Source organism: Ambystoma mexicanum, chromosome 8 (assembly GCF_040938575.1).
Source record: "Ambystoma mexicanum isolate Mex_15411 chromosome 8, UKY_AmexF1_1, whole genome shotgun sequence".
NCBI lineage: Eukaryota > Metazoa > Chordata > Amphibia > Caudata > Ambystomatidae > Ambystoma > Ambystoma mexicanum.
The window spans coordinates 463,964,790-463,980,915 of NC_090929.1; the positions used below are offsets into that span (position 1 = coordinate 463,964,790).

The 16,126-nt window shown below is 47.3% G+C and overlaps 1 protein-coding gene across 7 annotated transcripts in view; it reads left to right on the top strand.

Moving 5' to 3' along the window:
- Window positions 1–16,126, top strand: part of AGRN (agrin) — an 835,885-nt gene that overhangs the window by 635,669 nt on the left and 184,090 nt on the right. For all 7 annotated transcript variants that reach the window (XM_069610068.1, XM_069610071.1, XM_069610069.1 and 4 more), the window contains one exon: window positions 6,454–6,675. In XM_069610068.1, the coding sequence (XP_069466169.1) occupies window positions 6,454–6,675 (222 nt within the window). The remainder of the gene's footprint in view (window positions 1–6,453; window positions 6,676–16,126) is intronic.

Genomic DNA, 16,126 nt, shown 5'->3' on the forward strand with positions numbered 1-16,126 from the left:
CAGCTGCCATTGAAGCACACCTGTTAGTTGTGATTGATAGTTCAGCAGGTATGCGGAGGTCGAACCGGTCAGATCCACTGATGCGACTTCAGTCATAACCAAGCTAGAAAAAAATGTCGTGGTACAAGGGCTTCCGAACAGAATCAAAAGCGACAATGACCCTCTTTTTAAAGGGAGGGAACTGCAGAGGTTCCTGGAAAATCTAAACGTACACCACCACAGAATCACCCCATGCTGGCCCCAAGCTAACGGAGACACAGAGCGATTCATGGCCTCGCTAAACAAAGTGGTGCAGATTGCAAAAGACCAAGTCCTGTGGCTACAGAAGTATACAGATTTGTCCGATTGTACGGCCAGACGCTCCATTCCTCCACGCAAGTGAGCCCAGTGACCCTCCTGTTTGAAGTGCCGTTTACACTCCCTGTAAACCCCATCTGGGTAGCACCAATATATATACAATGAACAAGTAGAAAGGACCAGCCAGGCCTGGAATGAGAGGAAAAGGGGGATGCAAAGAGCCCACCCCAGTGACCTGACCCCAGGGGACACAGCGCTAATAAAGAATATATCTCTGCCAAACAAGTTGGCCCTATCATAAGAGCCACAACCCTTGACAATAATGAACAATGACCATGGAATGGGGTTACGAATCAACTTCCGGGGCACCAGTGGTCCAGGGATGAATATCGGTTTCTAAACCATCAATCAGCCCCCCACCTCTAGTACACCAGAAGGGATCCGAACAGATTGGAAACACAAATTATAAACATCCTTGTCCAATTTTTGTAACGTGGACAGAATGGCAGGCTTATCTCTGCAAGATCGTGGATCGTTGGTTAGTTGCAACACAGCAAAAATACAATTATTACCCAATGATAAAAGGGACTGTCGAGTCAAGGTTCCATAAAAATATCTACTTTATTATTATTACGACAATTCTATAACACTACAAAATACAACCCACCCTGTAAAGGAACACAGAGGACAGACAGTTTCTCGAAGGAAAGGGATGCACTCTGGATACTGACAGGAGGGTAAACGGTAAAGCAATCAGTCTTAACTGTTCAAGGTTATTTGGTTTCAGCACCAAGGGAGCAAAGGGTTGTAACTGTAACTAGGGGCCTTCGGAGAAGGTCCTGGGGGACAGAACCACAGTATATCTGGTGCTTGAGATATTCTTGATGCTTGACAGTGTCGAGTCGGTTCCAGGATGCCTTCCAGCTTTTGCGACTGTGACAGAGTTCAGAGGGAGACAGCTGCGGGTATCGGGTGGCAGGCAGTACGCCAAGTCAGGCTGGATGGACGGCTGCAGGCTGGCCTACAGGGCGGCTCTGAGTCAAGAATCATTGTCCCTGTGCTGGTTGGCGTATCTGGAACACTGGTCATGGCGTCTCGGACGGCTTTAGTGACTGCAGCGTGACAACAGTCAGTGGTGCAGCGGGTCGCGGTTCGAGGGTTTAACTGCCTCGAAAATCTCCTTAAAAGATGAATGCTGATTGATGCTTTTTGTGGCACTCCTCCTAGCTTCTTCTCTAGGCTTGTGTCATTCTTTAAGGCGGATGGCCCAAAGCTGAGGTGAGTGTTTGCAGGCAATGGCCTTGTCCTTTGTTCAGAGACGCTCTAGCACTTCCAATCTAGGAAGCTTTCTGGCAGAACCTAGGAGAGCATTCTGTGTGCTGGCTGGGTACCGGTTGTGGAGCTGCTGGACCGGTCCTCTGAGGTTGGTATCTCCCTCTGCTCATTGGGAAATGTTTAGGTGAGGGATCTTGCTTCCCTCTTAGGAATCCTGGCCTTCCTTCACTGGCAGAAGCTGTAAGGCAGACTGTACCTTCAGCCAGGGTCCACAAGAGTCCTTCTTCTTACTCCTTTCGAATGTCATCCTATGATCTGCCAGAAGAGGGGCTCAACCCTCTTTTTAAGCCAAATGGACCCCAGTGATTGGTGCAGGCTACGCCTACCTTAATGAACCAATCCTGGGTCCCCACCAACAATCTTCTGTTATGCGTGAAGTCATAACCAGAGTGCTTTGCGACAGGAAAGGTACAGGGTGACCATGTGTACTACTAAGTCCCACCCATCTTCCATTCTGTTGTGGATCAAAGTCTCTCTCTGGTTAATTGAGCTCTCTGTGGCTCTTGATCAAAGCGCAGGTCACCCTTGAAGTTTGTGGCGAGAACAGACTTTCCGTCTCCATCAAATTGTAGACTACTTTCCTCTGAAAGGGGGTCCACCTCCAGTGTTAGCCTACTGTAAACAGTTGTCCCAGACATGACATTCACTGCCCTTCATACAGAGGGCTGGGAGTTAGCTTCAAGTTGACACACTGCATATCAACGAAATGTTTCTTTCCTGTCCCTTTTGTCAGTTCTGCAATCAGGCCTTTCACATGCCTGTTTCAATTAACTCTCAGCAGTATATGCTGTCACCAGTAGAACTTTGACAATAGAAAGAGTGGATCCATGGAGCCTTTGATAGTTAGTTAGGCTGGCCATGGCAGGAGGAAGGTGTGGCCTTCCACCTTGCTCCTCTTGATGCTTTCATGTACTCCTGGCTATCACATACCAACTAAATGTGAAAGAGACTGTGCCCCCCCGCCCCTCATAGTACACAGATCTATGTTGTGCAGTGAGCATATGAAAATGTGTGGTTTAGCCCCACACTTTTTCCGAGGTTGATCTCCCATCATCCAATTTCTTTAAAAAATATCAAAAAAAGCCCAGGCGAGTGCACACCCACCATGCGGATGGTTGAATTCCTCACAGATGGTGACAGTGACAAGAGGTCAGTTAAATAAGGTAAATCGCTGGAGTCGTGGCCATACCGTACATTTCGCCTGCAGGTTGACATCGGAGGGTGGGCATTTGGAGATAGTGGACATAGACTTCTGGAGGCTGGAGAAAGGAGAACAGAAATGAGATGGGGGAGTAAACTGGTGAGTAGCACAGCAGTCCGGAGAGGGTAACACATGCTCCAGAATACTGCCACCTTGAACTAAGATGATTTTCATGGCCCGCAGACCGCCGCGCATGTCCTCTTACAGAAACACGTCCAGGCACATAGTTTTAGAACATGCTCCCCGCATTGCCTGAACTCCCCTCAAACTTCCAACCTTGCCCCTTCCCCCTTTTCTTTCTGTGGTGTTTTGCATAGGGTGCCTGGTGGCCTCGGTTTGCGCAAATGTGTTACCGGGCACGTTCACAACAGGCCGCCCTCCTGCATGTGACGTGCTGCTGCATTTTGCGCCTGGAGGGGTCGTCACTTATAGGGAGGACTGAACTAGAGAGAATCTGCACGGGCTGTCACTGGGCTCCGCTCCTGTCTGGAGGCCGGTATTCCCATCGGATACACGCTTCCACAGCTGGCTTCCTGGAGGCCATGTTTTCTGTAACACTGTTATATGCTGTCTGTTTGATGTTGCTGGATGCTAATTGCCACAGAAATGACTTGCTGATCGTTTTCACTGTGTAACTGTGGGTGCCTGTGTGGGCGGTCTGCTGGTGTAGCTGTGTGCATACCTCTTTGTTGTGTCTGTGCCTCTGGTAGCACCCCTGCCCCCCACCTTGTTTGATGTTCCCCACCATCTCTCTGTTTTGGAGTAGTTGGGCCCATTTGCTTTGCGTCTGGTGCTTCTTTGCGTCTATGTATGCATCTGCACCTTTTAAGCGCTTGCCAATGTGTATTTCTTTATCCTTCCAACTTTGTTTTTCTGCGTGTCTTACAATGTGCCGTTATGTCTACTTGTGTGCATTTGCTAGTTTTAAAACTGTAATGTTGAGAAAATACTAACATTGAATTTGTTAAACACAGAGTCAAATACATTGATCAAGTTTAAGTATTCTAGAAGTACCGTGTGTGGCGTGTTGAACGGGTGCCCGGTCTGTTTGCCTGCAGGCTGCTGGTTGTGTGCCTGCCAGCTTTTGCTGGCTGGATGTGTTGGCTGGTGTATTCTGTTTCTGGTCTGTAGGGTTACAGGATCTGCTAGGCGTGTATGGGATTTGCGCGTGCCTGCGTGCTCGCACCCAGTGCTCACTACCTGAATGGAATTCTAGTCACCATAAAAAAAGATATATATATGTGCCCCCCGGAATAGCCGGGGGCCGCGGTCTGACCTCACCTCGGTTGTTGGGCCTGCTTTGCTGTATGTGCCTCAGTGTTGCTGTTCCTGCATGTCTCCCGCTTGGTATGTCCTCCACCTGAAATGTTCCCGTGTTTTGCACCAATGCAGATCGACCTTCATTGTAATGTTAAAAGTGTGAAACGCTAAATGACTGCTGCACATGTATTTCCACTGTCCCGGAAACCCTACCGCGCATGTCCTCGTTCACAAACTCTTGTACACGCATATCTTTTAGAACGTGCTCCCCGCATTACGTGATCTCTCCTCAAACTGCCAACCTTGGGGTGTCCCGCTCCTCCCCCCTCCTTTTTCTTTCTGTGTTGTTTTGCATGGGGGGTGGCGGCCTCGGTTTGGGCAGTTGTGTTATGGGGGCTGGCGTTGTCCCAGGATGTGAGCGGAAGTGAGGCTGCGCGCGCAGGCTGGCCGCCTCGAGGTCCCGCATCGTCACGTGATGGTCACCGGCCTGGGCTGCCACAGGCGGCGTCTGGAAGGGCTCGTGGGTGCCGCGGTCAACTTGACGCCAGAGATCCCGCAATGCCTTTGAATGTGTTGGAAGGTTCTGAAACGTCGGCTGTCGCCTTTCCATCTTCCGCTTTGAAATAGATGTGATTCTCTTATGAATACAGCCTCTTTATTTCTTTATAATTCTCCACTTTCTTTCACAATTCTCTTGAACGTCTGGCCTGTTCATTATTCACCCTCCTTTTTTTTCTGTCTCATTACCTCCTTATCATTTTATGTTCCTCTTATCTGTCAAACTTCGCCTACATTCCTCGAATCCCTTCATTGCGTTGGATTTCCCCAACTCTCTCCCTCGGGCGCACTCCCCTCTTCTCTCTCCCCCTCCCACTGTTCTGCCATTCTCTCCCCCTCCTCCCTCAAAAACTGATCACCGTCTTTATTACCCTCTCTGTCCGTGTGTTGGTTTCACTCTGTTTTATCGTCTGTCTTTCTGGCTCGCACTCTCTTTACCCACCTCTCGCTCGCTCTGTCTCCTCTCCTCTGTTTCTCCTCCTATTTCCCGGTGCCTCCTGTTGCAATTCCCCCACCCGCCTCTTTTCTTGCTCTCCCTTCTCTTTCTATTTTTATCTCTCGGTCTCTCATTTCCGGTCTCCTTCTCTATGGCTCTGCTATCTCATGCCCACTCCCTCTCTCCTCCCATCTCCTCCTGTCTCGCTCTACCCCCCTGATCCTGTTATCTCTCAGCCTCTTTCCATGCCTTCCCGTCTCCTTATCTTGCAGCACCTCTCTTCCTGTCTGCGTTTCGCTCTCTGTTCCCTCTATCCCTCGCTACTCTCCGCATGTACTAACATTTCAGCTGCACTCTGTCAAGCTTTGGCAAAGCTGACCTAGATAAGGTTGTGAAGGGCTCATCTTGCGCACACGTACAATGGTGTGCTTGTGTACTTGGGAAACCTTTTGCGGGAGGCGTGGCATGCTCGCACAACATGGACCAGACTCAAGAAATAAAGGCTGTCCGATAATGGTCTGCCGCTATAAGCGAAGGTGCTCCTGCAGAGCCGATGGCCTGGATGATTGCGGGACAGGAGGTGGATCCGGGAAGATGGACGAGTGGAGATGAATTGTGGACCTTGCAGCAGGTGATAACAGCAACTATTGGACAGATGGGTAATTGGGTCCCTGACAGCTGCACCACCTCCTATCTGCAGTCAAAGCTGCCTCCTTATCCTCTTGGCGAGTTCCCAATACAATGTCTACATCTCATATCGCTGAAGTCAATTCACTGGTTGATAATATTTTCTCAGAAAAATTGTTCTTTGTCCAGCGTGGAGTTATCGTTGCCCTCAACATTTCGTGGAAACATATGGGTAGACAGGCTGAATTTCCTAAATTCCCCACCCCAAGGTTGGTGTTGCCAAGCAGACAGTGCAGACTTGGATGCCTTCCAACACTCATTGTTTAGACCCGATGCTGTTACACCGCCTCCTGATGGAAAGGGCAGGGACTTTTTGGGAGACTCTCAAATGTCACCTTTCATAGAATGTTCATACTGTCAAATATTCCGGTAGTTCGTTTATTGATATTAAGAAGGGAGTCCATTACAAGGCAAATTTTAGAAGTTGAAAGGGATCCGGATTTCTAAGTAGTGGCATTGATTGGCGACCAACCACTGGGCCAGTGTTTTGTAAAGCATTTCCCCGATCCCGAGCATATTGGCCCAGCAGTATCCTCTCCAGCAGGGGACGGTGTGCAGTTGTGTTATTGTTAATCGAATGCATTGCCTGATGTCAATAGATTGGTCAAGTCCCCTGACGACAAGGGTATATTCGGGAGCTTGAAAAAGAAAGTCCTTAATGCTCTGCTTTCTCAAACAGACCTCACCACCCCAAGCCCATGCCTGGACTCTGAGTGTACATTTGGTGCCACATGCGTGGTGAAGAACCAAAAGGCGGTGTGCGAGTGCCAGCAGGTGTGCCAGACTGTCTACGACCCAATCTGTGGCAGTGACAACCGCACTTACGGCAACGCCTGTGAGCTGGATTCAATGGCCTGCATCCTCAAGAAGGAGATTAAGGTCAAGCACAAGGGACCATGTGGTAAGATGTCTTTGCCGATATCCTCTGGGGGGAATGGAGTGGAAAGGAAATTTGGGGTGTTACTTAGAGAGACGTTCAACTGAATGGTTATAGCTGTTTCCATACAAAAGATCAAAAAGTGGGTCCTTTGCAGATATTGGCAGACCTTTGCCATAGTCTTTAAAAGTTTGCAAAGGACTTCCCCTTTTTGAGCGAGAGACCAGTGGGGATGCCTTTCATTCATGACAGTGGGCACATTATTGTCAAGGGAGACCACTGCCATTGGTGGAGTTTCAAATAATATTTTATGCACTAGCACAAGTTTCATGAACATGCCACATGTTGTACCATAAAGGTACTTCATCTCTGTGAGGATTCTGGAAAATTTGAGCTGCTCTCAAAGTATCTACCTCAGTTGAGACTAGTTTGTGGATTTAAAAGGTTTCCTAATGCTTTTACCTAGCGATTTAAATGATTAGAAAGGCAAGTTCCTGGTGGAGGATGGGTGTGTGTATGATGCAAATGGTACTTCAAACTTGCTCCAGAAGTGTAGATGCACTGCAACAGTCATGCGTAGTAAGGCGTGCTAGAGGTGTTATATTATTGGGACGTGTGCAGTGCACCGCTGACGTTTTTCATGGTCTCAAGTTGGAAATGAAAAGAAGGGGGGGTTGAGGCGGTTAGTGGGTTTGAGAGGGAAAAGCGCAAGAGAGCTTTGATGTGCTGTTGGGAGCTTTCATTCAGAAAAAACGGTCACTGTGTGCTTGTGTGAATTTGGTAGCTTGGTATTTGGGTGTTGTGTGCGGACATTATCTGAGTGTATAAGGTGTTTTGGCAGAGGTAGAGTTTGGTGGTTTCGGTGTATCTTGCCTGAGGCTCGTATCAAGTCAGTTGGGCGCTGGATGGGCTGAGAATTAGAGAGTTATTAGTAGGGTTGGTTGGGGCTCTTTGGGTTTGTTGTGATGGGATGACTGTTTTGCTTAGTATTGTTCCTGGTGAGTTTGCGTTTGACCTTGGGTGGTTCATTCTCGTGGGGTTCTCTTGTATTGTAGTGGTTGGATTTTTGTTCTGATATTTTCTTCAGCTTGGAGTGTTAGAGAGCCAAGTCTTTAATAGTTTACTGAACTTGAGGTGATCCTCTGCTCTTCATATTTCCTTTGGGAGCACGTTCCAGAGTTTCACCGCTATGCCGGAAATTGCTGATACCCCAAGTTTTTGTTTTGAGTATTGTTTGTGTTCGAGGCAAATGTTGTTGCTGGATCTTTGTGTTAGTTTGTAGATGGAGATTTCCTCCTGTATGCATTCTTCTGCTCCTTGGCCATGCATCGCTCTGTGTGTGATGCAGAGCATTTTGAATATGATTTGTTTTTTTGATTGCCAGCCAATGCAAGGTTCTCAGTGCCGGTGTGATGTGAATGCTTCTTGTCAGTTTAAGGAGTAGTCTTGCCGCTGCGTTCTGTATTTGTTGTAGCTTCCCCAGGAGGCATTCTGGCATTCCGATGTAGATGCTGTTGGCTTAGTCTGTTCTTAACATGATGAGGGAGATGATGGCAAGCCTTCTGTGTATGAAAGAGAAGTAGGGCAGTACTTTCTTTATCGTGTGTTTGTAGACTACTGCGTTGACTTGTGGTTCTAGTGTTAGCTCTTTAAGAAGTGGTTTGATGTAGGCCGATTTGAAAGCTTGTGGCACTGATCCTGTTGCTAGTGAGAGGTTGAAGAGGTTGTGAAAGGATTCTGCCGGTGTTCACTGGGAGAGGATGGCTTTGTAGACATCTGGTGGGCAGGGTTCCACTGGGGAACCCGCACTGTTGCTTTTTCACACAAGGTTGCTGATTTTGTCAGTTGAGATTGGCGGGAAGAGGTCTAGTCTGCTGAATGTTGGTGATTTTATTCTTAAAGTGGTTGGTGAGGTTGTTGCATAGTTTTTGTGTAGGGATCAGTGTGTTGTTGCACATGGTAGGGCTTCTCATCTCATACATGACCTTGAAAATATCTTTCTGGCCGTTGGCTGCTTTTGCGATCCATTCCTTGTAGTAAGTCTTTTGGGCATTTCGGCTTTGTATAGTCTAATCTGTTTTTGGTATGTAGTTTTTTATGTTGCGCATAGTTTTTTTTCTCATTCTTTTGCTAGTTTCCTGTTCATTTTTTCCAGTGCTTTGAGATGGGGTATGAACCATCTTGCCTTTGTGTAATTTTGGGATGGGTAGAACGTTTTTTTCCGGTGCGATGTCATCTACTGTCTTCGTGATCCATTTTCATTTCCATTCATATGACCTTCTATGCTGTTTGCATTTACGTCGGTAAGTGATGGTTTTGTGGTTTCCCGTTTAGGTCTACGGTGTTGATGGTTCTCCAGTTTCTTTTTCTCGGTTGGTTGGTTATTAGGGCTAATGTCGGGTATCTTTGATGGTGTTTGGATCACGAAGGGTATAATGAGGTGGTCACTCCAGAGGGTTTGCACTGGGGGTGTAGTTGTGACCAGATTTCTGTTGCCGAAGATTGCATCTAGTGTGTGGGCCTGCTCTGTGCTTTGCTCCTTTCACCATTTGTCTTAGATGTAATGTTGCTAGTTGATTAGTTAGTGTTTTCATGATCTCTTCTTCAAACCAGATGTTGAAATCTCTAATGATGATCAGGTGATCGTGCTTGGTGGCCATGTTGGTGGCTGCTTCTACGAAGGTGTCTACAAATGGAGGGTCATAGTTTGGTGGCCTGTAGACAAATACAAATGTAATATTTGTTAGGGGGGTCAGAGATAGGTGTATGAGTGAATCATAGTTTGTGATGTTTAATGGTTTTCCCGTTTTTTTATCTTTAGGTGGTCCATGTATGCCACAGCAAGTCCTCCTCCTCTTTTTCCTTGTCTCTGGACCTTTTTGAGATTAAAGTTGTTGGGTATGCAGTCATGGATTATGACCATCTAATTTTGATTTATCCAGGTTTCAGTGATGAATGGGATGTCTATTCCGCCGTCACATAGTACATCGTAGATTTATGTTGTGTGTTTGGACATGGATCTGGCGTTAACTTGGCTGCAGTGTATCTTTGCGGTCTGTTTGATTTTGGCTGTGTTTTTTGGTGGCCATCTTGGTCTTGTTTGTTATTAATGCTTGTTTGGGTTTGTGGAGGTTGATTCATAGTTGATTAGTTCCTTATTGCTGCTTGATTGCACGTTTGGGTCTATGAGGATTGATTCTTTGTTGAATAGTTCTGTATTGGGTTGATTTTCTTCTTTGTAGTCTTTGTTGGAGTTGATGGTTCCTTTGTTTGCTCCAGTTTTTGCTGATGACCGGTGTGTTAGCGTAATTTCCTCTTGGTTTGTTTCTAGGAGTTTCACTTCTTTGTCCTTGGTGTTCTATCCTGGTAATGTGCCACAGGTTTTTTGGTGTCTTTGGCTGTCCCAGAGGGTGGTGGGTTGACATGTAGGGTGTTAAGTATAGCGATTTTGGTCTTGTTTTAGTGAATGGGCTCATTTCTGTTGGGTGAGCTGTTTGATCCCTTGGTGTGCGTCTATTTTCAAGTGTAGTTTGCTGAAAATGTTCCGTTTCATTTGCTCCATTTTGGTTGTTCCTTGTTCGTCAGTCTTTTCTGGTGTGTGGCATCTTGTACTGGGCTCTGTTCTGAAAATGTTTTATTCTAGGCAGGGGAGGGAGAGGGCTTGTCATGGGTTGGACTGTTTTACGCCCCATGCTATCCCTTGGGTATTAGACCCGCAGCGTGGGCTTCCCTGTGCAGATCTGTTGTGGCCTGTGGTTATAACTTTATATCTTTGCTTGAGGGTGCCTATCCTTGTGAGTTTTTGACAGTTTTGTAGTTGTGTAGTTGTATCGGGTTCATAGTTGCAAATGCCTCCCTGTGTTGATCTGTAGTTTGGTTTTCCCTTGTGGGTTCCTCTGTCGTTGTTTTCCTTGGTGGGCTTTTGTATTGTTATTGGGTGTGGCAGTGGTGAATGCTTTCCTGTGTTGGGTAGTGGTGTCCTGTGTCTAGATCTTCCTTTGTGGTGTCCCGTTTGGGTGTCTCTCCTGGTGGGTTCCTGTGATTTTGGTTGTGTTTGGTTCTCAAAGGCAGAGGCATTCGTGTGGCAATTTGTGGCATTCTTTTTGTGGTTGTTTTTGTTTTGTAGTTGTGGTTGTATCATTTCCACAATGGTCGTGCTCTTCCTCCCTATTGGTGACTGATCTGTTCATAGTTTGTCCTTTGTGGGGTTCTGAGTGGGTGTCTCCTTTGGTGTGTTTTCAGATGTTTGCTCTTGTATCGGTTCCACCTTGGCTAAGGCTTCCCTCTAAAAGGCTGTGGTTATTTCTTCCCTTGTTGGTCCTGTGTGCCTGTCTCTCCTAATGGGTTCTGGGGTCTCCCATTCTTCGGTCAGCACATCACGCTGCAGTGTCACAAAGTACTTGGAAGCAGCCAGAAGGCTGCATTTTATTGCTGTATAATAGAATAAACCAAATGCATTGAATATTGGGTTTGTTAATGATGGTTAGCACAGTCCTGGCCCCCCTCATGGATAAGAGAGGATAAGAGATGGTGGGCATTTTCTTGAAGGCTGGGCATGCTAAAAACAGCAGAGTCCTGGAAGGTTGTATTCTCTACATGTTTATCAGTCCTGCATGCCCACAGGGAGGCGGGGGGGCATGGTTAGTGATGGTTGGCACAGTCCTGCATGGATGGTGTGCCTGAATTGTTTAACACAGACCTTTTTGGTAGTGAGTTGGTGAGGGGATACAAGTGGTCAGCGCATTCCTGGTATGCTAGAAATGGTTAGAAGATGTTTTATCTGGGGTATGCTAGACCTTCAGATAGGCAGGGTACCTAGCTATTTTACTCTTTAAACTTGGACATCTTTCTAAAAAAAAGAGGTGGTGCAAATGGATAGTTGGGTGCCTTCTAGTCATGTGTTTAGACTATAGGCATCTGAAGCACCTACCACACAGATGGGCTCTACTGTCCTATTATTGTCTCTGAAGAGGGCTTGTAACATACACATAAAGGGCCTGATTCATGGAATGTTTTCCTATGGGATTGCACCATTATAAAACACTAACATGAATCGGGCCCAAAATCTTTTCATGTATGGCATTAAGGGCCATAAAAATAGTATGTGTTACAACTAAGAAGTGCTTCTTTAAAATAAAATAAGTTATTTTACATGCAAACATTTCTCAAGTCGACGAGAACTTCTTTCTTTACTCCCTGGAAAATCATTTAACTAAAATACTCTTGCCTCAGTCTTACCTGAAGCCCTGAGGCTAGAGATGGTGATCACGGTCCCTGATGGGCAGTGGTGCTAGTGAATAATAGCTCAGTATTGGTATGAGTGATGGTTACCAGGTTCCGGGGTATTTTAGTAAGAGACGCTTCTCATATTCCTGGGTGGTTACGTGTGCCGGGAACTCTGGCATCGCTCTTAGTTGTTTTCTGTGCTGAGGAGCTATGCAGTTCTAAATGGACGCGTGTGCTATAGATGATTGGCATATCCTGGGTGGTTGGATGTACATTGGATGACGAGATCTCTAGGTGGTCGGTTGGGTATGTAGGAGACGGGTGATTAAGTTGTGCATGGTTTTGTGTGAGATGATTAAACAGTCATTGGTGTGCTTAAGATGTTCAGGCCTCTGTGGTTTGGTGCCCATGAGATGTGTACATGGTCATGGAAGGTTGTTTGTTGGAGCTGGTAAGCACAGTTCCAAATGACTAGGTGGGCCACAGATTAACGTTTGATTGGGTTACTATAGTGATTTAGAACTGCGCTGGATAGCTGGTAGGGATGATTAACTAAGTTCTGGCCAGTTAGATAGGTGGTTAATTAAGTCCAGTGTGGTTGTGTGTGTTTGAAACAATTAGCAGCCCTGAAAGGCTGGGTTTCTTTGGGATGGTTAACTCCATCATTGATGGTTGGGTGGTTAGCAGTCCTGGACAGCTAGAGATGCTAAAGGTGGAAAGAATAGTCCAGGACGGTTTGGTCTTTATAAGACGTTTAGCACAGTCCCAGATGGTTGGCTGTACACGAGATGCTTAGATTCCAGGATGTTTGGCAATGTGTGAAAGGGTTCGCAGTTCTTTTTTGGGGTATGCACAAGACACCAGTCCTGGATGTTTCTGTATGCAAGCGATTATTAACAGAGTCCCGGATGGTAAGGTGGGCATGATGTGGTTGGCACAGTCCTGGATGTTTCGGTATGTAATGAAGTAGAAGTACAGTTCCACATGGTTAGGTGTGTATGATGAGGGTAGCACAGTCTCGGATTTTGGGAATGTATAATGTGATCATTGCAGTCCAGATCTCCGAGCATTCTTGAGAGGATTAGTAGCACGGCCCCAGATGGGTGAGCATGCATGAGAGGATTAGTCGCATGGTCCTGGATGGTTGGGCTTTCTTGGGATGGGTATTGGCAGCTATGATGGGCTTTAGAAGGGTTAGCAAAGTCCTGATCATGTGGTTTAGTTTGAGCAGGTGAACGGTCCTGGACTGTGGGCGTGCTGGAGGTGACTAGCACAGTGCTCAATGGGTATGTAGGGTGTGGGTAGCACGCTCCCTCGTGGTAAGTATCTATAATGTGGGTAGCATAGTCCTCTGTGGTTGAGCACGCTTGAGAGGATTAGTCGCATGGTCCGGGATGGTTGGGCTTTCTTGGATTGGTATTTCCGGCTGGAAGTGGTTAGCACAGTCCTGATCACGTGGGTTAGTTCGAGCAGGTTAACGGTCCTTCATTGTAGGCGTGCTGGAGATGATTAGCACAGTGCCAGGTGGTTATTTCATGGCATTCCTAGGCGGACGAGCACGGTCTCGCATCTGCTTCTAATAGTCTGCTAGCCCGAGAGAAACAAGAGCATTTAACAAGCACAGCAAAGCACCGCAGCATCATTAGCGCTGATATGGCCCGTGGGCCCTGTCATTAAAACCATTGGGACCCTGACCCAAACCTCTGGTGTTCTAGGGGTCCAAGGGGTGCAATGAGATCTTAAAAAAACAGAAAATTGATACCATGGAAAAAGAGAGGGCGCTTTGAAATGTCCCACCCACCCCCTTCTATTTTCATTGCACCTCAAGCACAGCAGAAACGTGGCTGCGGGTATGTGTTTTGGGTTCCCAAAGATGGGGAACGAGTACAATTTCAACAGTGCTGGACAGAACAGCTACCAGACCTTTCTGGGCGAGGGCTCATAATAGTAGATAAAGCCTTTGCTCTGAGATTTCTGATTGGCTGAGACTCCAGCTGCTGGTCAAAATGTCAGGAAAACAATTCTACTGTCCCAGAAAGGCATGCTGGAAGCTCTTAATGAGTCTCACAGGGGGGAGACTTTTAACAGTCAATGCTGCCCCGGATAGCTACCCTTGAAATAGTCCCTACTGCCTTCATACCATTGAAATTGCATTATAATAACAAGGCCCTCCGTCACCGTCCTGCTGCCCTTGTGCCATTTATTTATTTATTTTTACATTTATATAGCGCACATACAGCTCAAGGGCATGGCGGCGCTGTTACTTGTGGCAGGCTTTGTTATAGAGTTACAAAGGAATACAATACATTGGCGGAACATACTAGTACAGAGCACAAGATAACAATGCCTGCTTACGGTGTCCACGCTGTGGTCCCTGCATGCGATGGCTATGCTCTTCTCCTCTCTGGTTGCCACGGTGCTTGCCGCAGGGAGCGATGCCGCAAAGGTGACAGATCGGCCAGTGTCCCGCCCGAGGATAATGAGGCCCAAGAGTGGGACAGGAATGGCTCAATTAGGGCACCGCGGCTGCTCCGGGGCACTGCTGCCTTCGCTGATCACGTCATTGAAGGAAAATCAAGAGAAACCGCGCACAGGAGACTTCCCTGGCGCGGTGTCGGGGCTTGTGCAGCATTGGGGGTGGTAGAAAAGGGCGAGGTGCACGGGGTCAAGCCAAGGGGTAATCGGATCCCAATTGCATGATTAGCAATACTGCTGGGTTGCCCCAGGGGCTGGGATGGAGAAGGTGACCTTCAGCGCTGTACAAGCTTACGTTATTGCCTTGATGAGCGAGACAGTTATCGGTGTCGCATGGTGGATACGGAGATGCGGTAGCAGATATAGAGCTGTGGTAGCAGCAGCCCGCCTTCCCTAGGTGTCCCACAACTGAAGATTACAGCCTTAGGCTAGCCTGCAAATATATGTAAAGCCCCAAAAAAACTAACCTTTATCTTAAATGAACTTATAGAAGGAGCATCTTCCCACCCTCTGGCTTGAGGCATTCTACTTCTAGTACAATGCTGGCTGGAAGGCTTTGAATTAATCATAACCCCTGGAATTGCTGTTGGCAACCGTCCAGACCGTCATTGTTCAGCCTTCCATGGCATTCTATTTCAGACGGCTTGTTGGTAAGCATGTCCACTTGTGAGACCTGAGCTGTAAGAAAGCAATGTCAGTGCACTCAGGTTTCCCCGGGCCATCCCATGCGTGCGTAGGGCAACCAGTCCTGGAATTAGTATTTGCATTTGGGAACCTGCATTTCTGCTCTTTCCATTTTAAATGTAGGACTACAACTCGGAGTGCAAATATAAAAACATGACTGGATGACCCACCACCCATGTCATGGGGCACCAGGGCGATTTGCTCAGGGCCACACTGTCATTGAGTGGGAGCTAGTATTCGAACGCTGGACTCTATGTAGCCATACATTATGTTGCCTTAGCTATACATGTTATACCTGCATGATCTCTAATCTCCAAAGAGAATCTTGCTCTTGGGCCGGGAAAGATTAGGGATCCAAGTGACTACTGGATTTACAAGGTCCTGGTTTACATATAGGACGCCATTATGGGGAAGCATTGTGTACCCATTCATAAGTCACAATGTCTGGCCAATGAAAATGCATTTGCAACTATGGCCTTGAATTCAAGGAGCAAACTAGTCTCAGGAGATGAGTCCTTAACCTTTAGGAGTAGAAGCAAGGCATGACAACGTCACAGGATCTCTGTGGGGAACGCAGCGGGGTGCAAAGCACATTGCCGTGTCTGTGACCCATGATCGCAGGGCACAACCTATCCAGCCATTGAGCACCAATCACCAGGCCATGTTAGGGAGCTCATCTAGGCCCTCCGTGGAACAGCAAGACATGCACCGGCCTCACCCTGCAATTAAAAAGAGAAGACTTTGTGTTGCACGGTTCTCCTTGTGTGGTGCATCCCCCGTGCATGTGGTTGGATGGCTTCCTGGGAATGCCTGGGGTTGGCAGGTACCAGGTCTTGGTCAGATATCCTGCAGAGCAGATCTGCTTTGGAGCCACGAGGAATATGTTATGCCTTATATTCGGAGTAAGACCAGCAAACGTTACCTTTACGAGGTTAGAAAGCTTTCCAAGGACCAGTCTTACTAGACAATCCCCCAGATTCTGGCAATTCTAAAATGCATAAATCAATGGACATTTTGAGTTCCCCTTTGCACATCTAGCTCACTCTGATCTGCAAAGCTGGCAGCTGCCTGGCCAGTCTCACAGACCGGT